Below are 25,027 nucleotides of genomic sequence, written 5' to 3'. Positions count from 1 at the left end.
GGGCAAATATATATATCTGCCTGATGTTTATTTCAGAAGTATCCACAGCCCTGATCAGGGCAGAGCTCTGTACAAGAGATTGCTGTTATAATTATAAGCAAAGAAGTCTTTAAATAAAAAGCCGCCTTCAACAGTCACACGCTACGAAGCGTGCTTCCTTTTCTTCCATTTCTCTCCTATCAATTCATTCGCATTCATTGCCAGTCCTCGGTGCCAATTAGCTTTAATTTTTACTATACACAATGACATCAACAGCCAATGAGATTCTAAGCTTGCAGGATTTTAGTGTGCCTATAAACTACAGAAAATTGTCCTTGGCTAAACTCCTGCTTTCAGATTGGCTGACGACAATAGACATGGTTAAGTTCAGGGTAAGAGCCATTAAGCATAATTACTACCACAGGGTAAAAGTTTAATTGTGTTAAATTTTAAATCTGCATAGCCTAAGCTTATTTACAAGCTGGTTAGGCCCTCCTGTTACATAAAGGAAAATAAATCTCTACTTAAAAATTTGCTACTTGCCAACTTTTATTTTACCAAAAGTTTTTAAAAACTGAAAAAGCTTCCCTTCCCTCTGACTCATGCTAACTCAGTGTTGAGGGCTTCCTGATATACCTCCCTAATACATCTCAGTCTTCAGTGGGTATGAAAGACAAGATGGCATTTCCTGAGGTTGGAGGATGCCCCACCAGCCGTCTCATTTTTTTAAAAGACACATTTAAGCCACAAGGATTTTATTGCTTAAGCTACCTTTAGACTCTCAAAGGTCAGAACACAATTGAGTATATTGTCAAAAGAGAGGAAAACACCATTATTGGGGAAATATTCCTCATCTTCACATCTATATAAATTACGAGAAATGCAATCCTAATTCACTTTGAAACACATATGGATGATGTTTCCTGTCATTACAAAACTGTAAAAAATATGGCAGTCCTTTAGACAATTGCACAAAAGAAATGTCCTTTAAAAAGCAACTAAAGCCCCCTCAACACAGCTGAATAAAATCCCATTTTTTCTGCTTTGAATGGGAATATATGGCAGTGTGGACTCAGATAACCCAGTTCAAAGCAGATATTGTGGGATTTTCTGCCTTGATAATCTGGTTTATATGGTTGTGTGGAAGGGTCCTAGGATGTATCTACACAGAAGAATCGGTGCAGTGACACCACTTTAATTGACATGTCTCAATGTTATGGAACATGGGAGTTGAATTTTTACAAAGTCTTTAGCCTTCTCCACCAAAGAGTGCTGATATCGCACTGAAATGCAACTCCCATGATATCATAGGATTGAGCCATGGCAGTTAGTGGTGTCAAACTGCATTAATTTTACATGTAGATGTACCCCAAATCATTTGCTGGTTAGCTTCTCCTCCAAAAATCTGTTTTAACTGCATACCTAAAGAGAGCTCACAGAATACAGAAAGTGGTTGTTACTTTCTGTGCATCTCCTGAATATAATACTGCAGCTAAAATAGTGTTTTCTTCCATCATCAAGGCTCCTGTCAATTATTAGTGCTTAGGCTGGACAAATTGCTCGGCATTACATTATATTTCACCTTAATATATGAAAAAACAGAAAGAAATCCATATGGAAATTTGCATTTAACTTCAATCTAAACATTTAAACCAGTATTTTCAATGGATCTTTTTGCCAACCAAAAAGCACATCTATAAAAATATTTTGCTATTTCTAAATGTGTTTTGTATTAATATATCTTTTATGTGTTTGTGAGAGCCAGTGTGGCATAGAGCAGTGGTTTTCAGCCTGAGGTCCCTGGATGTTTTTGGCTTACAGCTCCCAGAAATTCCAGCTAGTTTACCAGATGTTAGGATTTCTGGGAGTTGAAGGCCAAAAACATCTGGGGACCCCAGGTTGAGAACCACTGGTATAGAGGTTTGCATGCTGAACTAGGATTTTGGGAGCCCGAAGCTATGGTCAACCATGGAAACCCAAATGGCAAGTCAGGTTCTCCCACCCTTCGAGGGAGGCAATAATGGACCTCTTCTGAATAAATCTTGTTAAGAAAATCCAATGGTAAGGCAGCCATATGCCAAAGTAGACTTGAAAGCATATAACAACTAACACAGAATCCCGAGGAGTGTGTCCACACATTCATCCAGAAGAGCTATGGATCAGATCTTTGCATCAAAAATTACTAAGAACTTGTGAACCATTTATCAAACATCCTAGCTCTAAGACATTTAAATTACTGCTCATAACATCACTTTGTCTTGTGAAATAAATAAATATTCCAGAATAACTTGGTTTATGGAAGCTCACAAAAATAAAGCTTCTCTCATCCTCTCCCTTCCCTCCACTTCTGGCAGTTCCCCATATCTTTTTCCATGGTAAGCATCTCAGGCCCCATCTACACTGCAGATTAACTGCAATGAACTGGATTATATGGTAGTATAGACTCATATAATCCAATTCAAAGTAGATAATCTGCATTCTGAAACAGGTTTTATATGGCAATGTGGATCCAGCCTCAGTTCTCTTCTGAGGACTTCTGTAGGGTGCAGGTGCTTGAGCAGGGTAGAAGCAGTTGGGAAATCATCCTTCTGTGATCTTCTTTTAGTCAGCTTGCATTAGAATCCAAATGCCATCCTCCTAGACTTAATTTCTTTACTTTAATCTTCCTTCCTTCAACTTCACTTAGATTCCAAGCAAGTTGTTGAAATGGTACTTTTCTGGTACTTCATTCCTGTCTTGGACCTACTGTTCATGAAATCATTTCGATATTACAACAACGGCTCATTCTAGAAAGAACAAGATATGTAGGTCTGGATCGTGTTAGTTAGTCCCAACTAGAATAAAGCCATTGAAACAATGCTGAGTCAACATTTAGGAAAATCTCTTTGATTCTGTGCCTAGAATCATGTTGGTTAATATCAACTACAATATCAATAGTAAACTCATTCAATCAATTTAATCAATTATTGAATAGAGAATCTGAATTATTATTGCTGGGTGCTTTCAAGGCTGGGTGCTTTTGGGGGATTCCTAGCAAGATTTGTTCACAGAGAGTGGCCTGCCCAAAGTCACTCAATGGTTTTACTCTAGTCAGGACTAACCATACAATTTAGACAAATGAATGATTGTAATTGTAACCAACAATATGAGTTAGACCATATAGTTTCTTTCATTTTGGTTAACAGGGGGTCACTATTGGCAAAGCCAACTGGTCTTTGCACATGAAAGTGCATTTCTAAATGTAAGCAACTTACCATTTGGCACCTTTTGCTTAAAAAATACAGTTCAAGCATGGCAGTGCTGGCGTGAGTAAGAAATGTTCATATGCTGACATGTGAAAAGCAGTGTTTGAGGGAGAGAACAAGATTAGCACACAGACTAGCTGGGAGCTATATTTGTTACAGACATTAAAAGGCAACATGATTTCAGCTGGACAGAACATAAGCCTTAAATCTTATGCAAACATTCAAAGCTGTTTAACACTGTCTTACCCTCAAAGCCCCTGGAAGGAGGCAGGTGAATCCAGTACCAAATACATTTTTCATGTTCCTTAAGCTGACTGTTTAAATAGTTAAGTGAACATCTGTCCAAACTTCCCATCATTTCCATTTAGAGAAGCCTCCAATTCAAAGGGTAACGAAAAGTGCCTGTTTAACAATGCAGATGGTGCTGTCTAGGGCCCCTTTATTTTGTTTAATCTAGATTGAGCTCCACACAATTGTGATGCTGATGAATAATGGATTTCTTTTCCTCCCACCCCCACCCCACCCCGCAAACAGTGCTTGCACATGGAGTGGTGCTGTACTCTGAGCAAATCTAGGATTAGCTTGCTTCTAATTTCCTTATTTGGATATAGGGAAGCATTTTTAATGGTAACTGATGTGGGCATTTTCAAGATTAGAGGGGTAACATTCTTATTTTCAAGATGAAAGCCACTTGTCAAGTTTGCCATTTGGAAGAGTAACCAAGATTAATTTAAATACAGTAAGAGCATATTGACAGTTTCCTTTTTATGCCATTTTTAAAAGCTGGATCTGACTAGAAAAATACAAATTTGCAGCTTTCAAATAGACTTCTTATGTGTTCTCTAGCCATTTTCATAGTACCCTTAGCTATCATTGCAAAAACTATTTCTGCTCTAAGACAAAGTATGGCTCATTTCTGAGATGGAAGAAAAGAGAATATTTTTATATGAACCAACCTAATCAAGATAAGGAAGTGTGAGATTGTCCCAGAAGTAATTATATGCCATCTATATTCATAAAGCCTATAGACTATATAGTACAGAGAGATGATTGGTTGTTAGTAACTAGGGAAGAGCACCAATTGACCTTGCAAAGTCCACAGTTTGAACAAAATCATTAAGATTTCAGCTTTTGGAATATTTTCATATTTTTGGATCAGAGATTAGAATTCTACAAAAGAACCTTGCCCAGGGAAGATAGCCCCTTTCAGCAAAATCATTCCCCAATCACTGAAAGTCACAGCTGCTAGTCAAGAACCTCAGATGCAGGTCTGTCACATACAGCAATTCCAGAGCAGAGTTTAGAAAAATAGGGGGGTTTGGACTACAACTTAGAGTGCAATGAATAATTTCTGGAAACAGACTAGAAGCCAATAAAGATCTTACAATATTGAAGCCAAAGTGAACAATCTGACTTCCATATTGTGAATTATTTCAAGTTTGTTGAAAGTTTTCAGTAATGAAATCAGTGGTGGGATACACTTTTTCTAGGGGAACACCAACAAAAATTGGACACAAAGGTTTTGTGCTAAGGATAATACATAGATTGACATATTATGATAAACATGTGTACTTGTCAATTTATGGCAATGTGATGAATTTAATAGAGTTTCCTATGAAATATATATAACAACACCTGGTATTAATTGGCATTCTTCCATCCAAGTACTATTCAGGACTGTCCCTGCATAGTTCCCAAGATCAGATGGAATACGATTCATTAGAAAAGATGATAATGCTTAGTGCATGGGAGTAGAAAAAGAAGATCACATTATGGATGGATGAACTCAATGAAGAAAGTAATTATCCTGATTTTGTAGAACTTTAGCAGGGAACCTGATAACATTCCTTGGTCTTGAAGGTCTCTCATTTATAGAGTCAACTTGACAGCAGTTAACAACAAACAAAGGATGCTACTTGTGCATCCGCCAATAAGATCAGTTCTTAAAGTAGGGGAGAGGAGTTCTAGCCATGAACATCAACAGTCCAAACCCAATCTGCAGCATGTTTAAAGGAAAAGCTTCCTCCCAGTTGGAAAGGTTAGCCAAACAGAAATAAACTGTTTTAGATTCTAGATGAGTTTTTAGGAGAAATGCAACAGGTCAAGAAAACAATGTTACCCTCATTCTTTCCTTCTTGACTGAAAATGATGACTTTGAAACATGTAGTCCAGAACATGCTTTACTCCTGCTCGAAAAGAAGCTGCTTATGATGTGATGTGAGACACAATGCCTCTCTTTTCTTGACCTGGCCACCAGTGGACAAGTACCACATTGTGGGTTGTACTGTGAATGATGCAACTGCCTTTAAAGTAGGAGTAGGAAGAACTTATTTCTTTATAAAATGTTTGCAAGAAAGAGGCATAGAGTACTTTAAAACAATACAAGCATTCTTGCCCCATTCGCTAGCCCCTCAAAAGACTATTCAAATGTATTTTTATTTTATTTTATTGCCCAATACATTCCATTTTAGCTTTCTTCTATGTAAGGCGCAGGTGAGATAGTTTATGTGATGCTAATTAAATTCCATACAAAGAATAAAACATGGATCTGTTGAATCTTTTACTGATAATCTAATTTTGTTCACGATAGAGAAAAGAGCTTCAAACAACTCACTGTTCTCCAAGACCAGGCTGCCCAGGAAACTAATTTTATACAGAAGATAGATTTAGACAATGTTTTCCCACTGACCTTGTAGTAACTTTTTGGTCACCTCATGGGGAGAGCATGTTGAAATAGGTCATCAGAAAGTTCCAGTACATATTTTAACTATTGTACACTGGAGCTAATGGAACATGGGGGGAAGGGGATTGGCTCTGTGAACTATGTAATCTGTACTTAGTTACAGAAGAACTATGAATTTGTTGCAGCCAAAGAAAATGAAAAGTTGAAATCAGGTTTGAATTCAAGTACTGTTTTTCCCATACGTTGCTTCTGTAGCTTTCCAACAAGGTGAAAGGAAATTAATACTGGAAATTTGCTTGTCATAGTTAAAATAACAGATCTTAGTACCATGCCTAAAACAATACTGATATTTATTTAATTATAACACTTTTATTGATATAAAGTCTCTGATGGGACCTTGATAGTGGCTTATATCTATAAACAAGAACAGATTTGAAGAAAAATCACAGTCAAAATCTTAAAATCATTACATAAAATGCTAAAATTCTTTTTTAAAAGGAGGCATAAAATATGACTAACCACTTTATGGCAAAGTTAGTTTGGTATAGTGGTTTGAGTATTTGACCAGGACTTTGGAAGATCAGGGACAGTCTCAGTACCAACAAAATGGAGAGTGAAATAGAGTGTCTATTGTCCCCAAGCTGTCTCCTATACCTAATAGCCTGGATAACCAAAGTGACTGCCCCTCTTGGTTGAAAGTGCTGTTGTTGAAAGCCAGGTCAGTAAATGGAAAAAGAGCTGCCATTCAGGATTTGATTCTGGATGAGCATGCTGACCTGGTGTGTATCACAGAGATCTGGCTGGATGAGGCTTGGGGCGGGGGGGGGGGGGTGTTAATCACTCTCAGCTGTGCCCACCAGGATTCTCTGTGCAGCAGCAGACGAGGCCTGACCAGGTCCCCCATCTCACAGTCAACAGCGTTCAAGTGTATTTACCTAAAGGTGGGTAACCAGGATAGAATAGGGATTCTATTGGTGTACCACCCACCCACTGCTCAACAGTTTTCTCCTTGAGCTAGCCAGGGTAGTCTCGGGGTTGGCATTGGAGTCTCAGCAGCTAATAGTGCTGGGAGACTTCAACATCCATGCTGAGACTGCCCTGTTGGGAGTGGCTCAGGACTTCATGGCCTCCATGACAACCATGGGTCTGTCCCAAGTGGTGTCTGGTCCTACTCATGTTGCTGTGCACACTTTGGACCTTGTTTTCTGTGTAGGATGGATGGTGGTGATTATGTTGTGGAGGAACTTGTCACAGTTCCATTGTTATGGATCAATCACTACCTGGCTCCTGCTTGTCCAGTGTTGATGAAAACCTTTCAATTTCTTCAGCCTGAGGATGTGGACAGGATCCTTGGAGAGGTGAGAGCTACCATATGTGCTCTAGATCTTGCTCTTCCTGGCTAATCAAACAGACCAGAGGGAGACTGGCAGAGTGGGTGAAGGTGCCTCCTTAATGCCTCCTTGAAAAAAGGCAAAGTTCCAAGTTGCCTAAAGGAAGCAATTGTGAGACCTATATTTAAATAGCCATCCCTGAACCCCTCTATAATGGACAACTATTTGCCAATGTCCAACCTTCCCTTTCTAAGCAAGGTCTTGGAGTGTGTGGTGGCCTCCCAACTCCAGGGGTTTCTGGATAAAACAGATTATCTAGATTATCTACTTTCAGGCCTGGCTATGGAACAGAGATAGCTTTGGTCTTCTTGGTGAATTACCTATGAAGAGAGCTTGGTGGGGGGTGTCCCTGTTGGTTCTCCTGAATTTCTCAATACAGTTGACCATGGTATCCTTCTGAGTTGTCTCACTGAGATGGGACTGGGAGGCACTGTTTTACAGTGTCTCCAGTCCTTCCCGGAGGGCCGTCCCCAGAAGGTGGAGCTGGGAAACTCCTGTTTGAACTCCTGGCCGTTGACCTCAGGATTCCATTTTGTTCCCCATGCTGTTTAACATATATGGAGTTTTGAAGTATGATCCCACCTATATGCAAATGACACCCAACTCTACTACTCCTTTCCACCTAATGCTGAGGAAACTATCCTGACCCTAAACCAGTGCCTGTCATCAGTAATGGATTGAATCAGGACAAACAAACTGAAACTTAATCCAGGCAAGACAGAGGTACATCTGGTCAGTTGGAAGGCAGACCATAGAATAGGAATCCAGCCTGTGCTGGGTGGGGTCACACTCCCCCTGAAGACACAGGTTCGCAGTTTGGGGGTCCTCCTGGACTTGGCACTGAACCTGGAGGCCCTGGTATCTGCAGTAGCCAGGAGGGCCTTTGCACAATTAAAACTTTGCACAAACTGAGCCTGTTCCTTGAGAAGCCAGACCTGTTCACAGTGGTCCATGCCAGTCTGGATTACTGTAACATGCTCTGCATGGGACTGCCTCTGAAGAGTGCTCGGAAGCTTCAGCTGCTCTGAAGAGCTGCAGCCAGGTTGCTCACTGGGGTTGGCTATGTCAGAGCGCACGGTTTGGATAAACACACATGCAGCGGAAGATCAGCGAAGAATCACTGGCACCAATAAAGAGGCTGAAGCCTGTTTGGCTATCTACAAAAAGTTTACTAACAAACGGATAACTCTCAAGACTATATATACAGACAGAGTGCAGAGAGGCAGAGAGAAGACAGAGAGATAACACAAGGAGCTATTTATAACCACCTCTGCTGTCTGATGCAATACACAGTTAACTCTTTACACACTCGCATAGTGGACAGCAGACAAAGCATGATGCAATCTCCAGCTCACATTGCAACACTATAACTCAATTACATTTAAACAACTCTATATACAATCATTTCCACTTCAACAGGCTACAGGGAGCAGATAACCCTCCTCCTGCAGGAGCTCCACTGACTGCCAGTCAGTTTCCGGACACAATTCAGAATGCTGATTGTGACCTTTAAAGCCCTCGACGGTTCAGGTTCAAGCTATTTGGCCGTCCACATCCCCTTGTACAAGCGTGCTTATTGAGGGTGTTTTGATTGTGCTTTTAGTGCATGGCAGAAGGAGGTTGGACTGGATGGCGCCTGGGGTCCTCCACTGAAATACTGTTAAGTTTATGTTGGTTAAAATTGTTCTTCATTTTAAATGTTGTATTATTCTCTTTTTTGCACTACAAATGAGATATGTGCAGTGTGCATAGGAATTTGTTCATTTTATTTCAATTAGTTCACACAAACACTCCTCATCTGTTTACTTCTGGCCCAGCCTATCTGTCAAATTTTAAAATGCAATGCAACTCCTGTGTTCCAAAATTTGTCAATGACTGATATATATATATACATTATATATAATATATAACATAATATATAAATATTTCTTGGGGCTCCACAAGAAACCTTTGCTTCAAAAAGGGCTGCAAGGTTGAAAAAGCTTGAGAACCCCTATTCTAGACCATCTAGGGTAGTGGTTCTCATCCTGTGGGTCCCCAGCTGTTTTGGCCTACAACTCCCAGAAATATCAGCCAGTTTACCAGCTGTTAGGCTACTGGGAGTTGAAGGCCAAAACATCTGGGGACCCACAGGTTGAGGACCACTGGGCTAGGGCAATACTATTTACTTTAACCTACAGTATTTCTCCAAGTTCTTTTGTCTGCCCTGCTACCTGGATCTTCCCTCCTTACCTGACTAGTTGAGGGCTTTAGTATACAAAGCATGCACTTTACCACTGATATATAGTACACTTTCCATGTCCAAAACTGTCAATAGATTCCTCCTGCTTTTATTTGAATTCTTTTGTTATTTTCTTCATGGGATGTTGATGGCACATTGATCTTCAAGGACCCATAAGAGGGCCTAGAACTTCTTTGGGTGTCATGCTGTTAGAGCTGCCAGTGTCTGTGGAGGCAGATAGCAAAACTGGCAAACCATCTGCACTGACATAAAAGCTATCTCTAGAGATAAAGGAGGTGGTGTGGAACCAAGTGATGGAGAAGTAGGCCTGTTTTCACTGGCTTGGAGAAAGGGAAACTAAGAAGAGCTACTCACATCAGGTTTCTTTTTGCCAAAAATATGTTTCCATGTTGAGATTCCAATTAAGATTTGTAGCATTTCCGAGATTGGCATGTTGGACTTTTCTCAGGTGGAAAATTTGGGCCAGTTTCCCATGAACATTACTTACCTGGAATCAACATATGAAGAGACTGATGTGCTGAATGACTCTTGCAACACCTTCAATATAGGTCTAGATTATAACTTAGCCATGTCTTGGATAGTCAGCTGAGCCATTTTTGAAGCATTTTGGGACCTGTACTCCAGCTTTGGGGGAGGGCTAAAAAAAACCCACTATGTATTTTCATTTAGGACTAAATCACAGAACAAGGGGTTTTGATGTTTTACAATCACTGATGTGACCATAAAAGACACTGGTGAAGTCAGAACACTAGGAAGAGACATTGGGGCCTAGATACAACCCTTTTCTTTAGAATGGTTTCTTCTGTTTTCTCACTTTCCTGTTTCGGCCTTTTTTTTCCATTCCTCTTTTTTTTCATTTTCCATCCCTACATACTTTTCTCAGGTGAGACATTTTTTCCTTTGTGTTGTTATTTGTGTTGTTGTTTTCCCTACCTAGGATTGGAGTGCCAGGTGGCTTATAAATTAAAATAATTAGAATATGATTAAAACATTCAAAACAACGTCATTTAAACCATTAACAACATCAAAACAATTTCAAATGCATATTCAAAAATGGTAAGCAGTGGTTAAAAATTAGTACCGCTTAGAATGATACAGCACCCTATTAAAGGCCCATTTCTTAAAAACTTTCTATTCTAAAAGCCTGTGAGAATACAAGGGTTTCATCTAGCAACTGAAGGACAACAAGGAAGGAGCCATTGTAACGTCCCTAAAGAGCAGGCCCTAGAACCTAAGGGCATCCACTGAAAAGGCCCTGTCTCATGTACCCCACAGCTGTACCCATGAAGGCAGTGGGACCGAGAGAAGAACATCTCTTAACTCAGAGTCTGGACAGACCCATACAGGGAGTTTTTCAGATAATCTGGACCTAAGCCATATGGGGCCTTAGACCTCACAATCAACAATTAGAATTGTGCCCAGAAACAGACCAGCTGCTAGTGGAGTTATCTGAACACAGGACATGTATGATTCCTGTAACCAGCCCCAGTTAGCACTTGGGGTTTTACCACTTGAGACAGGTCAGATTTTCTATGGAAAAACTGTAATCCTGCCCAGCACCTAAATTTCTCCAAGTGGCCTTTATGTTGCACCATGTGGACCCTGAGGAACATCAGCAATGTGTCTACATCTTCAATCCTTAGAAACTTAGTGTAACGGCATCAATTGCCACTTGTAAGCCACCCTGAGTCCCCTCGGGTGAGAAGGGCGGGGTATAAATAATTGAAATAATAAAACTAAGAAAATAAAATGGGAAGGTGAGGGTGCTGATCTCTGGAAAGACATCAAGGGAAGAATCTTCAGCATACATCCTAGAAAGACAGAATGTTGCTCACAGCAATGGCATACACACCGAGTCCTGGCCTAACAGTACTCTGCACTTTTTCCCCCAGGTAGTAAAGTAAAGGAATTCTGTGAGGAATTCATGAAAAGATCACAAATTAGAAAGTAGAATGTCCACCAGAGAGGACTGTAAAAATGATCTGCAAAAATGCTCTTAATTTGCACAAAAAAATGAGATTGCTTTGGACTGAAACATTGTGGGGATCCCAAATAGTCCTTGGTGAGCATGTTGAAAAGATTTCTTCATTAGACAGTCAATTAACTGGAGGCTCATATGCTTAGCAAAGGACCCTGGTTTGGCTCTCCACGCAGCTTGAGCCTCCGTTCCCACACACAAACACACTGGCTGGTCAGCGAAATGGGGGCCTGTGCAACTTCTCTTTATTGGTGCAATACAGTATTTGATACTGCTAATTACACTTCATTAGTCCTTCCGCCATTTAATTAAAACGGCTTCTAATGACTATGCTTCCTTGGCAGGCTCTTTGGGACCACTGGGAATTGTGCTGCCTGCAGTAAGCTGATCCCTGCCTTTGAGATGGTGATGAGGGCCAGAGATAATGTTTACCACTTGGACTGCTTTGCCTGCCAGCTTTGCAACCAGAGGTGAGGATATGGGACTTTTACATGAATTTAAAGGGAGGAGGGAATCTGCAAGTTGTTTCCGTCCCCATGGAACGGGGGAGTCTGGTTTGCTGTTTGATCTCTCTCACTTTCTCCCAGGTCCTCATATTGCCACTGCTGGCAAGTTGTTTTAACCTGCTAATTGAACATTGAAGCCTTTTCCCTGCAGATCTCTGACTAAACATGCAGAATCAATGGTTGGTTAGATTGTGGAACAGGCTGGGGGGGGGGGGGGGGGGGGCTGAGATCTAGACCAGCAGGTGGTGTTAAGTAGTGTGGAGGCAACGAATGAACCGCTTCAAAGCCAAGCCTCTAGTCGGTCTACTGAACATCCATTGAGATGAGGATCGCTTGGCATAAATAGTTTCAAAATCAAGGTTGCTTAAGTCAGGCATCTCAAGGATTGGGTGGGGAGATGAGGGAAAAGAAACATGCTACTCTAAATAATCCCTTATAGAATCTCAGAAGCACACAGACAGTAGATTGCTTTGCTCACAGTGTAACTTTTCAGTGGAATATATAATGTATGCTTAAAAATCCAACAGTAAGAGACAAAGCCTGATAAATGAAGGCACAAGTGAGTTTGAAGTGTCTCATGTCTCCATCACACACAGAAGTGCCTTGCAGCTTTTCATGTGCTATCACTGGTTGTCCGTTGCATGAAGTCAATTTCAGGTTTAATTTTGTCAATGGAAAGCAGAATATCAAAGTGATACTTAGAATTTCTATCCTTCCTATCCCCTCTTATGGTAGAACAAGGCAGGCTGAACTCATGCTTTCCAATGGCATTCAAACATTAAATATAAGCGTGCATTAACAATCTGTACTGAATCTATCCCACTTCCAATTAGCCACAACTTTTAAAAAGTAGCCCAAACATAGAATTATTTTAGAATTCCAGGAAAATGTCTAGAGGGAGGCAGGGTGGCATTGAGAGAGATTCCAGGAGCACATAAAGGCTGTTAGAATATTGGGGTTTTCTGATAGGTTTTCAAGTGATATGGAGTTATCTGAAAAGGTTTCTAACTCTATATTTCAACAATAGTAACAATAAAATTATTTTTCTCATGCACTGAATTACACTGCTGAAATAAAGAAAATATTTTGTAAAAGACTGAGCTTTGTTATGGTAAGCCTATGAGTACAGTTTGAAACAGTATTCAAAACTAATTTATAGGCTATGAATTTCTTAATTCTTGGTATAAGTTTTTTGTGCTTGGCTCCAGCTGGTAGATCTTGGTATTTCAATTTTAAAAAACATAGACGGCACAAGCTTGAAGCCAGCTCATCCCTGATTTAGACAATATACAGAAGATGGTATTCAGCCTTCTCAAAATCAGAATGACCTGGAAGCAATGCACTAGCAATTCTACATTTTAAGCAAGACTGAACGTTCACAAAATTGGTTTCTATACACTTCCTTGAAAGAAAGCAGTTTCAGAATCATACTACCATAAATAGATCAAATGAAGCATTCAGATAAAACATAAAACTATGCTTGAGCATGCCACTGCATATTTACACCAAGAAGGTTTGGCATAAGGAAGTCCAACTCAGTCAGTTCTCAACTTCATATATTACCCATGCAATGGGGCTGTATGATCGCCCCACCCTCTGGAGAGTGACATAGATGATTATGTTGCCAAATAAATGCTTGTTCTCAAGTTTTCCATACTGTTAGGAGTCCTGATCACATTGACAGAAATAGCCTTTGATCATACAGATACTTATATAGTATATCAATGCGTAAATAGCTGAGGCAGTGGCAACTAATGCTGCCATGCCAGTAGTGCAGAGAATCCAGGTTTAGTTCAACATTGAAAGGAATTACCCATTTGGGTGATAGGATTCAGGACCTTGGATAGCTAAACCCTCACAACAGTTTCACTTTCCCACAAGCATGGAACCATCAATTGCTTTGACCTGCACAACAAATTTCCATTCCCACGGGTGCCTGAACTGTGCCAACCTGATGGGCAGAGTGCAGTTAAAAACATGGTTAAAAACATTGACCACAAAGATAATCAGGATGATGAATATGCTGTTCAAGTTTGCTCATCTAGTCTCTAGAAGTATCCAGCAGGAATTGAAAGCTGTGACCCTTCAGATGTTTTGGAAATGCAGCTCCCATCACCCAGCACAGCTAGTAGTGAGTCCGACCATATTTGCTTATGATTACGATACAATCTTATATGAAAGTGTCTATTGTTGATGTTTTTTCCCCCACCCATTCCTTTGGTATAATTTAACTTTTTAGTGAAATCATTGTCATTTCCCCTTGACTACAAATACATCAGAAGTAAGAGTATGGTCAAGAACAATCTGTCATTTTGGATGACCTTTATTGAAGGTACTGTATCAAACACAAAGCTGGCATTATTTGTTTGGAGTAGACTGACTTTCGGTTTAAAAGAAGCAGGCACAATAAATCAAGCTGTCCAATTTGATCAGCTATTCCGCTGAGGTTATAGTGACATCTAGTGGGGTTCAATGGATTACAGAAAAACCTTACAAGTTGTCCTGACTTTAAAAATGTTTGTGAAAACTTCCCAAAAAACAGATGCAATGTTTTGGAATGCTAGAATGATAAAGAGGGTTGGATCCTGTGAGACTTTTTGCCCTCCACTTTGTTATTTCAGAGGTAGTTGCCAAAATCCTAATTAAAAATAAAGACAAAAATTGGGAGAGGGACTCTGTGAAATGACCCAAAGCCCGTTTGTATAGTTTAAACCAGGCATGGGCAAACTTTGGCCCCCCAGGTGTTTTGGACTTGTACTCCCACAATTACTAATAGACAGTAAGCAGGATGGAATTTCTGGGACTTGAAGTCCAAAACATCTGGAGGGCCAAAGCTTGCCCATGTACACTCTTAGTTTGTTTACAATTTTTGCTGCCTTCCCATCATCCATGGGCAGCATAGTTGAAATTCTTCCGTTGAAATCCTCTCATCAGCTCTATATAATGTCATTGAGGCTAAGGAAGACTTACATCCCTTGTCTTCACATGGGTTTTGGCAGGGATTTGAACACTTGTCCACAGTACAAAGACAACATAATGGCCACTGTACTTCATTGTTTCTTAATATCATAAAAGCATTATAGACTAGAGTCAGAGCTATATGTTGAACATGTTTCAAGAAACTGGAGAGAATATAGACTGATAAATCTAGGTATATATAGTGTTCTCCCACTACTTCACGGTTCGCTTTTCGTGGACTCGATATTTCGCAGGGAAAAGGGGTATATTTAAACATTATTTTAATTTGATGTTGAAGGTTTTCATGGCCGGGATCACAGGGTTGTTGTATGTTTTCCAGGCTGTATGGCCATGTTCCAGAAGTATATACCTCACAACCGTTGAGGATGCCTGCCATAGATGTGGGCAAAACGTCAGGCGAGAATACTTCTGGAACATGGCCATACAGCCCGGAAAACATACTACAACAAATTATTTTAATTGTTATGTGGCCTTTGTCCCCCTTGCAACCCTTCCCTACCAGCGCCTGCTGGGCCCTTGCTCCGGACCCGTCATGTTGCTCTGGCTGCTTCCCTGCAGCCAGGGAAGAAAGAACACTGCTCCAGCCGGATGAGTGAGCGGATGAGTGAGCGAGGGAGGGTGGATGAGAGAGTGAAGGCCAGCGGCAGCAGCAAAAGCCTGGAAGAGGCAGCCAGGTCTGGCTTCTGCCTCCACTCCACCCCCTCTTCCAAGTCCTCCACATTTCCCGGCATGGCCCGGCTGGAGCGGAGGCAGAAGCCAGACCCGGCTGCCTCTTCCAGGCTTTTGCTGCTGTCGCTGGCCTTCACTCTCTCGCCCACCCTCCCTCGCTCACTCATCTGGCTGGAGCAGTGTTCTTTCTTCCCTGGCTGCAGGGAAGCAGTCAGAGCAACATGATGGGTCTGGAGCAAGGGCCCAGCTGGTGCTGGTAGGGAAAGGTTCACTAGGTCCCCGGGGCTTGCATAGGGGAGAAAGACCACATAACAATTAAAATAATGTATAAATATTAAAATTAAAATAGTGTCCCTACTTCACGGATTTCCACTTATCGTGGTAGGTCCTGGAATGGAACCCCCGTGATAAGTGAGGGAACACTGTACATTTTGTGGTGTTGTGCATTCAATCATATCTGGGGATGGGAGTGTGTGATTTGCCCAAGGCCACCCAGTGGGTTCCCATAAACAATCAGGAAATCTAATCCTGTTCTCCAGAGCTGTAGTCCAATGCTAAGACCACTGCACCACGTTGCCTCAGGTATATACAGACATGCACATATAGACCAGGGATGGGGAAAGGGTAGTGCATAAACTGCATGTAACCCCAGGCCCTATTTTATAGACTGCAGAGATGCCTTCCCCACCTATTTTGTGCTGATGCACATTAATTACTTTATTCCATGCACTTGTGGGAGCTTATTGTCTTGCCACCACAGTTTGAAGCTAGCTTTGAACTGCATTGTATAGTCATTGTGGGTGAGGCCACACACATAGTATCTGCTTTCCTGTAATATTGTAACATTGAAATGCTCCGTTATCTGATATAAAACCAGTTACTCCCCTGTTTAAATACTACTTATAAAGTGTTAAATTATAGTTTTTGACTTTGAAATATCTTCTCCCCTTCTTTAAATATCTAAGAGTGTGTTGTGGAATTGATTTCTTGCTTGTTTTCTAAAATGTGCCACACCGATATGTGATGAAAAGTTAAGCTCATTTTAGATACTTGTCTACACCGTTAGCATAAAAGAAAAAGAAACCACTGCAAACTCAAAACTACTTCAGCACTCAATTTCCATTAATTATCTTCTGCAGTGCCACTGTTAGTGTTACTGTCAGCGTTAACTGTTACTTCTCAAATATTTCCTGGCAATAGCTCTGTTGCAGTTTGTTAGAGAAGTGCATTTCTTTTCTACTGTTGATTTCTCACCCCCACACACATGCACACACATTTCTTCTCCTTCTTATAAACACTGAATCTAATTTCAAGAACTGTAGGAAGCAGATGAAAGAAGCGTTAAGAAAATTTACCTGCTGCTTTTGCATGGGATATGAAGTGGAACCCAACTCATGAGATGTTTCCATTGTAAGGATGGAGGAATTTTTGGATGGGGCAATTATTACTCTTGTATCCTACCCCATATCATTGTCTCTAAGAAATTTTTTCCAGAGGTTTTTTGGAGGAGGGGGTGAAAGGGGCTAGGGGCCTCATCATACTTCGTAAAACAAGTGTCCTAGGATGCTTTGAACCTTCTTCATGGACAGAGCCCCATGCCAGCCATCACATGACGTCGTGTGACTTTTGGTGCGGGCCTCACCCCCAACATGGGTGGAAGCATCAAAATCTAAACTATGAATGAGTGCTTTGAAAACATTTGTAAATCTTTTTTATCATACAGATAAACTCAGCAGGAAGCTAGATTGGCTATAGCTTGCAATCAGGTTTGGGGAGGACAGAGTCACCCCTTGTGTCTGCCATTTCAGCACACTTGCTGGCAAAATGGCATGGGTGGGGGGCTCCCTGTGTGATAAGGTGGTAGAAGAGGAAGGTGAATTACTCCAAACTGCCTTTCTGCTTTCCACTAGCAGGAATGTCTACATCATCTAAAGCCCTCCTGCAAACAAAAAGAGACTTTTTACATACAGAAGAGGGACTTAGGCTCCAAGACCTTGAGTTTCACACACTTCAGATTCCATTTTTCACATAGTTCAGATTCCACTTTAACATCAGTATTCCAATAATCTTATTCTTGTTTAATTCAATCCATTGTATAGCATTAAACACTACACCAAAGAAACTTTATTACCTTGTCATGTAAGTTGCCTTTCCAATACAAATTATTTTTCATACATTTTTATCCTCAAACTGGCTTTCTGATGGTTGAAAGGCACAAAGGAAGCTGTTCTATATCGAGGTTCTTTCACAATAGACATTTATAAACTATGATTCCATTTGAAAAGCCATGGTTGCATCCTATGGAATCCCAAGGTTTATGGTTTAGGGAGAGGTGTTTAGAATTTGCAGCTTGAGGGCTCTAAATGTTTCTGAGCAAACTACAAATTCCAGGATTCCATAGGATGCAGCCATGACAGTTCAAGTGGAATCATAGCCTTGTGTCTCCTATGGAGGCTTTGTCTCTATTTTTAAGGGCTAAAAGAGGGGCAGAGGGATTTTATTTATTTATTTATTTATTTATTTGACTTGTATACCGCTACTCCCAGTTTGGCTCGGAGCGGTTTACAGAAATAGATTAAAACAATACAATTAGCTTTAAAATAACAAAAAACAATAAAAACAATAATAAAAACAACAATAAAAACAACAATAAAAACAGACATAGCCCCGAGTTTTCACCCATTGAAAGCTTGTCAGAAGAGCAAGGTTTTGCAGGCTTTCCGAAAGGCAAGTAGGTCTCGGATAGTTTGAGTTTCAGCTGGCAAGGCATCCCATAATTGAGGGTCTACAACCGAGAAGGCTCTCTGCCTAGTAGAAGACAAATGATAAGTCCGTATGTTATGTATGATCCCTATGGCCACCTATGCCAATTACGAATCAGCACAGGTGGGTGTCTGAGCACCCCTCAGCGAAAAAGGTGGGGTTTCAACTGCCTATGTGGCCAAGAAATGTGGAGAAAACCAGAATTCTAATTTTCTTCCTCTTTTTAGCAGTGTGGAAGGGCCTTAAGAGTCTTGGTCCAAGTAGTGAAGTATCTTCTCTGTCAGGCAACAGTTCTTCAAAGTCTCAGAAGAGATGTTTCCTATCACTTGTTTCTATAACATTTAACTGGAAATGCAATGAAAGGGATCAGGAAGCAATACACCTGCATTTCCATTCAGCTGTGGTCTTTCCTCTAAAGCAAAGCTTGGGAGTAACAGATTATAAATACATTACTTATCTGTGACCAGTTACTTTTGGAAGGTTATGAGGGTGCTCTGAAGTTAAATTTTGGCAGTAACATAGTGAAGTAAAGTGACTTCATCTCATGTCAAGTAGTGATTTTTTAAAAATTACTCTTGAATGTTATTTTTTAGAGGCAGGAATTCACTTTAATTTTTACAGGATTTATGCCATTTACGTATCAATCCCAGTGTCACATTTTCCTCTTAAAGGGGGCAATAGAAAAGCAGTGAGCACTTCAACATGTTGCTGTGTGTATTATTTTTCAAACAATGTAATAAGTAAAAAAGAACAAATCACTTTTTAAAAACCGACTTCCCAAGTTATGCCTGCTTAACTTAAGCAGTAGAATGACCATTTTGTGGCACATTTTTCTCCAATTAGCATTATCCAACTTAAAGAGATCCAGTCTCCTTGTTCCATGTTTGTGCACAATGCTGCTCCAGGCATTATGTTTTTAACAAAACAACAGCAACAACAATGACCAAGAGCCCTGTCCTTCCATAAAGATGTGGGACAGGATTTCATACTATTTTGGAAGTACTGTCTATGTGCAGATTCCAATAGGGCTTAATCAATCATTTCCTTTCATACCTCCAGTGTGTACATCAGGAGTCCCCAAACTATGGCCCGCAGGCCACATGCAGGCCCCCAAAATTATTTATCCGGCTCCCGCAGTAGCGGCTCCTTCCTCCTTCACCAAGGTGAGATGCAAAGGAGAAGGAGGGAAAGGCGCACGCCTTTCCCTCCTCCCTCACCCCACACACACATTTCCTGCCACCGTTGCCGGGGAAGGCGTGCACAGGGTGAGGAAGGAGGGAAAGGCGTGCACCTTTCCCACCTCCTCACTCGCCCTGCATGCGCCTTTCCTGCCTCCTCCCTCACCTGGTGTGCGCCTTTCAATGCTTTGCTTGTGCTTTTTATCATGGTATTTTAATTGTTTATTTAATTAACAATTAATTAATTATTAAGGGGTACTTTGCTTGTGCTTTTGGTGCAGAAAGACAGAGGGGGTTGGACTAGATGGCCCAAGGGGTCTCTTCCAACCTTCTTCTTCTTCTTCTTCTTCTTATTATTATTATTATTATTATTATTATTATTATTATTAACATTGAAGCTGTATTTGTTCCCATTTTGTTTTTTTACTTCCAAATAAGATATGTGCAGTGTACATAGGAATTTGTTATTGGTTTTTTAAAAACTATAGTCCGGCCCTCCAATGGCCTGAGGGACAGTGAACTGGCCCCCTTTTTAAAAAGTTTGGGGACCCTGTTATACATGTTCAAGCAGTACAATGGACCAATACATGACCAATAAAGAGGTCTTCTTTATGCACATTTCCGTTCTCCCCACTCAGTCATATCTCTTAGTACATTGCAAATTGCACATGCTACACTTGCATTTTGTTTCAGCCCATACTATAATCTGCCTTTGGTTTCGTATTGGGAACTCTTTCACTAAATAAATAAATTTGGAGAGTGAATACTCATTTATTATTACAATAGTCAAGTTGCTATACTTATATGCTTGAAAATCTAAACTATGAATGAGCATTTTGAACACATTTGTAAATCTTTGCATCATGCAGGTAAATTCGGCAGGAAACTAGATTGGCTATAGCTTGCAATCAGGTGTGTCGGGGAAATGTGAATTTGGTGGCAAATCCAGGTTTCCTGTTTGTAATGTGTGAAACAGCCCCAAGGTGCCTATTTTGATCCCATTTTGAAACTCTAGCCTGCAAGCTTCCAAAATGTCATTCTGAAACATAAAATATTTCTTTTTAATGCTTTGCAAGGTCTTCCAAGCCTGCTACTCTAAACCTCAGCTGATTTGGCAAGAGGCAGCTGTCAAGCAGGCTGCATTTGTGCCGTTGGCAAGACTTTAATCTTCATTTTGCATTACTACTCCTTCAGTTTTTGCTTTTTCAGTTTGAGGCAAAAATAAGTTGCAAGTCAGCAGCTGTCTTTTTTTTTCCATCAGCAACGGAAACCTTTCCAATTCAGCAAAACACTTGGAGAGGCCTTAGACTTTCAGGACAAATTTCTAGGCATAGGTTTCAACTAGAAACATATTATTTTGTGGCAGTATCTCCAGTGTGAATTCAAGACCGTAAAGCCAAATTGCTTTGAAAGGCATACTCAAAAGGACGTATGATAGAGGATACCAAGCGTAGATAGAGGGTATCAAGCTGAATTATACCAATTGGTTAAACTTTATAAAACTTCATTTATAGCCTGCCCTATCTCCCCAAAGGCACTCAGGGCGATTTCTAATGAAATCATATATTTCTTGGATACCAGCAAATTCAACTATCATACATCTGTAGATCAGAAAAATATAATTTACCAAAAACATTGAGTCTTTGGTGAATTAAGTAGAATGGATAGTTCTTTAGTTTTCATCTAGTTGAGGAAGGACTTCATTTCATATTACAGGACAATCTTCATATCCACAGAGGATATGTTCCAGAAATTAGCATGGACATAAGAAATTATCAATAGTGAACCCTATTGAAATTAATTATTTTCATCAGAAGTTACCATACTACCTTATGACATGAGTCAGGCAAAGCATCCTGCTTAGCCTGGCTTCACCAAAGAAACACAGGGGCAGCGGGGTAAATACGTCACCACGGGCACCGCTCCCTTGTGGCAATGCTTCCCCCATCACACATATAAAGAACTGCCTGAATGGCAAGGATCTGTGCTGGCTCCATTGAAGCCAGAACAACATGGGCAGGCTCCTGTGTTGGAAGGGAAGCATTGTACAATGCTTCCACTTCAGTTGTGGGTGGGGCTTCAGCTGGAAGTGCAGCAACTTTGTGAGATAGGCCCATCTGTCGCTGGACTGGCAGGAAAACATCCTAGGATGCATCTCAAACCCCATCTGATGAGGTCATTAGAGTCATCCTTGAGGGCCTAGAAACTTCTCAGAGATGAATTCTTTCTAGGAATATGAAAGGTCCTTCAGAGTGACTGTACGATAACTTCAATGGAAGCATAACATAGAATTGCTTGGAGGACATAGAACATTCCAAGAGAGGCCATATTTTGTCAGATTCCGATAAGTGAAACTATGGGTACCAATCCCATGGCTATGGAAGTCATACTGTATATGAAATCCTATGTTGTTGTTGTGTTTTGGATAATTTTGGCTAACACTCCTCTTTGGAGACATGAGATAGACACTTATTGAGGTGCATGTGCAGAGATCAGCACATGCACTACAGAATCAACATGAAGATTAACTGGCCCATTTTTTTCAAGCAAAACTCAGAGGTTGGGCACAATTGCAACAGATCCATCCTGATCAGCAATTGATATTGATATCTAAAGTGATATAGAGCTGTCAGGAATAATACCATTAACTGAACCCTCCACAATTTTATCTGATCTCTTTTTAAAAGCCATCCATGTTGCTGCTTACCATCACTACATGTTAAAGTAGCACCATGTAGAAAAATGTTTCCTTTCAGGAAATCCATCCTGAACCTTCCAACATTCAATTTTATTGGGTGATCCCATATTCTGTTTTTACTAAAAAGGAAAAAACACTCTCTCAACACCAGGTATAATTCTTTATTCTCTGTCATGTCCCTTCTTATTCTCCTTTCCCCAAAACCTTGCTTGTTATAACCTTTCCTCATGGAGGAATTGCTCTGCCCCTTTTAGCTTATTTCTTGCTGCACTTTTGCAAGCTCTGAAATTTCTTTTCTGGCATGCAATGATACAGTATTCCAGCTGTGGTCATACCACAGATTTGGATCACGACATTATGCCAGCCAAAATAATAATTTTGGTTCCTTTTATAATGATCTTCAACAAAGATTTTGCTTTTTATCATTGGGTTGAGAGTTCCATCAACTGTATTTATTATTTTGATGCCCTTCTCAAATTGCTACTTTTGTTTTAGTACCTTTGGTGTTATTAGCAAACGAGGCTTATCTGCCAAACCCTAATTTCAGACTTTTTAAAAAAATGAGATTTCAGAATCCCACTGGTTCCTTCAAGACCTTCAAGACTTCAGTGCTTTTATAACACTATTGAAAAAAATGTTCCTTATGCCAGCCTTATCCTTCTAGGGTTCTCCTGCTTCTCTGATCTGACTCCTTAGTCTCAGTGTTGGTGAAGTGCAGTGGAATAGGGTAATTGAGAATCGGCTCCCAACCAGCTGTAGTTGTGATAAACAACTGGACTAGGGCAGAAAAAAGAATGCTATCTCTGAAGTTATATTTCAAAACTTCTTTGTCTCCTTTGTTTGGTGAGTCTTTCTGCCCTCATTGTTATGGTGAATATTAGGTATATTAGTATGATAACAAGCAAAAAGTATTGACCAAAAAAGGGGAGGATGAAAATTCATATTACTGTGTTTTTTTTCCTTATTCCAATGCAAAAATCACCAAAGGGTTTTGCAGATTTTAAAAGGAAGTTTCATGTATACAATATCAAAAAGTAATATGATATTCCTTTCATGCAGTGGATGCAAAAGCCACAAACACTATTTTGCTACCTTTGAGTTAGCTTAAGAAAAGATTATTGATATTGCTTAACATTGCTAATATTGCTTAACAGAGGGTCTGAATTCAATTTCTGATCTCACCTAGAGTAAATTCACTGCATCTATGGGATCTTGGTAAGTCACTATTTATGTAAATCCCATTGATTCACTGTGTTTGCTTTGAGATGGCAATAACCATAGGATTTAGGACAGAGTATTTAAGCATTCTCCTTAAAGTCTGCAAATTTCAGGTGGTAATGAAATGCATTTTGTTAAGTTCACAAAACACAATGTTCTGCAGGCATGAACAAGATTCTTGGCATCAAGGGAAGAAGTTACCTTGCAGTTAATGTAAAAGATTCTGTATTCTTGATTGAAAAGAAACCCATTATCTATCTGCCAAAAGCTGATATTTCTGCTCATAAACATCTGGCATTCATGGAGTCGTCTTGTGATATTTTGTCAGAGAATGATACATAGTCCCACATATAAACACCACAAAGATGCCACGTCCTGTATGATCTTAAAAGCTAAGCAAGGTTTGTCCCTGCTGCTAAGCAGTAAGTGTGAGGTATCCAGTGCCTGCTTTGTTCTTGCCCTTTAAATAATGATATTTGGGGACTTCGGGATTAAAAAAAATCCTAAATGATATTCTGATGAAATTAGTTAAATAGCACAGGACTCCATTCAAACAGAACAATTTATATTGTATATAAAAACCCTCATGCTTCCATCAAAGGCTAACACAGTCCTGGAGAAATGTCTGTGTATTCTTCAATACTGCACATAAGGTGGAAAGAATGGGCTTTATAGCCTTTAAAATGAAGTAAATACTGTGAGTCACCTCAGGGCTATGGAAATATAGACACTGAATTGGGCAATAATCTGTGGAATTTTATCTGTTGCAGCATAATTCGAATTTTAAACTACATAGCTTGGTGAAAAGTTAGAGAACAAATTACTGGTGAGTTTTGTTCATTTGTAGTTGGTTGGCCTGTGTATTTGGATACAGAGGTGTGACATAGGCAGTAGTCTTTGGGCACGTCTACATCAACCATGGAATGCAAAGAGCTGGTGAATGCACTCCATGCCACTTAACACAGGCCAAAGCAGCTTGAACCATGTTAACCATGGTCATGGATTGCTCCAGATTATCCCCTTGGATGGTTAGGACTCACTCCCACCTCCACAGGACTGTTTTGATATTGACCACATCGGATCTGCCACGGGATAAGTGGTCAGTATAGACATGTCCTTCATTGTGGGCAGGGCCAAGTTATTCCATCTCAAACTAAAGGATGTAATAAGGGGTATGTGGTTAGCAGGAATAGTTATGGTCGCTATTTCATGTCTCCAGTACATAGCAGGAGCAGGGGAACCAGGTATGAAGAGCAGTAATTCTGACCTGTTGCTTGTCAGACTTGACCTACAAACTAAGATGCTGTACCATGGAATGCAGTGTAAAATTCTACCTAGCAGAATTTAATCCCATTGCCCCTCTACCCCCTCCCCCACCCACTCCTCCAGACATACTGCAGAACCTCCAACACAGCTGCACAGTGGCCAGAGAAGGGTGGGATGGAAGAGAAGAAAGTATGACTATGTTCTCATAGCTGGACACACAAACAGTAGTAAC

At 40.4% G+C, this 25,027-nt stretch overlaps 1 protein-coding gene across 5 annotated transcripts in view; it reads left to right on the top strand.

Moving 5' to 3' along the window:
* The window catches only part of lmo1 (LIM domain only 1), a 119,736-nt gene that overhangs the window by 92,951 nt on the left and 1,758 nt on the right, over positions 1-25,027 (top strand). For 4 of the 5 annotated variants that reach the window (XM_003225329.4, XM_062967682.1, XM_062967685.1 and 1 more), the window contains exon 3: positions 11,863-11,988. In XM_003225329.4, the coding sequence (XP_003225377.1) occupies positions 11,863-11,988 (126 nt within the window). Of the gene's footprint in view, positions 1-11,862; positions 11,989-24,299; positions 24,356-25,027 lie in introns of all 5 variants that reach the window. The other variant, XM_062967684.1, reaches the window with a different exon arrangement.

The sequence above is a fragment of the Anolis carolinensis genome, chromosome 1 (genome assembly GCF_035594765.1).
Source record: "Anolis carolinensis isolate JA03-04 chromosome 1, rAnoCar3.1.pri, whole genome shotgun sequence".
Taxonomy (NCBI): Eukaryota; Metazoa; Chordata; class Lepidosauria; order Squamata; family Dactyloidae; genus Anolis; species Anolis carolinensis.
This window is presented reverse-complemented; position numbering and strand designations above follow the sequence as displayed.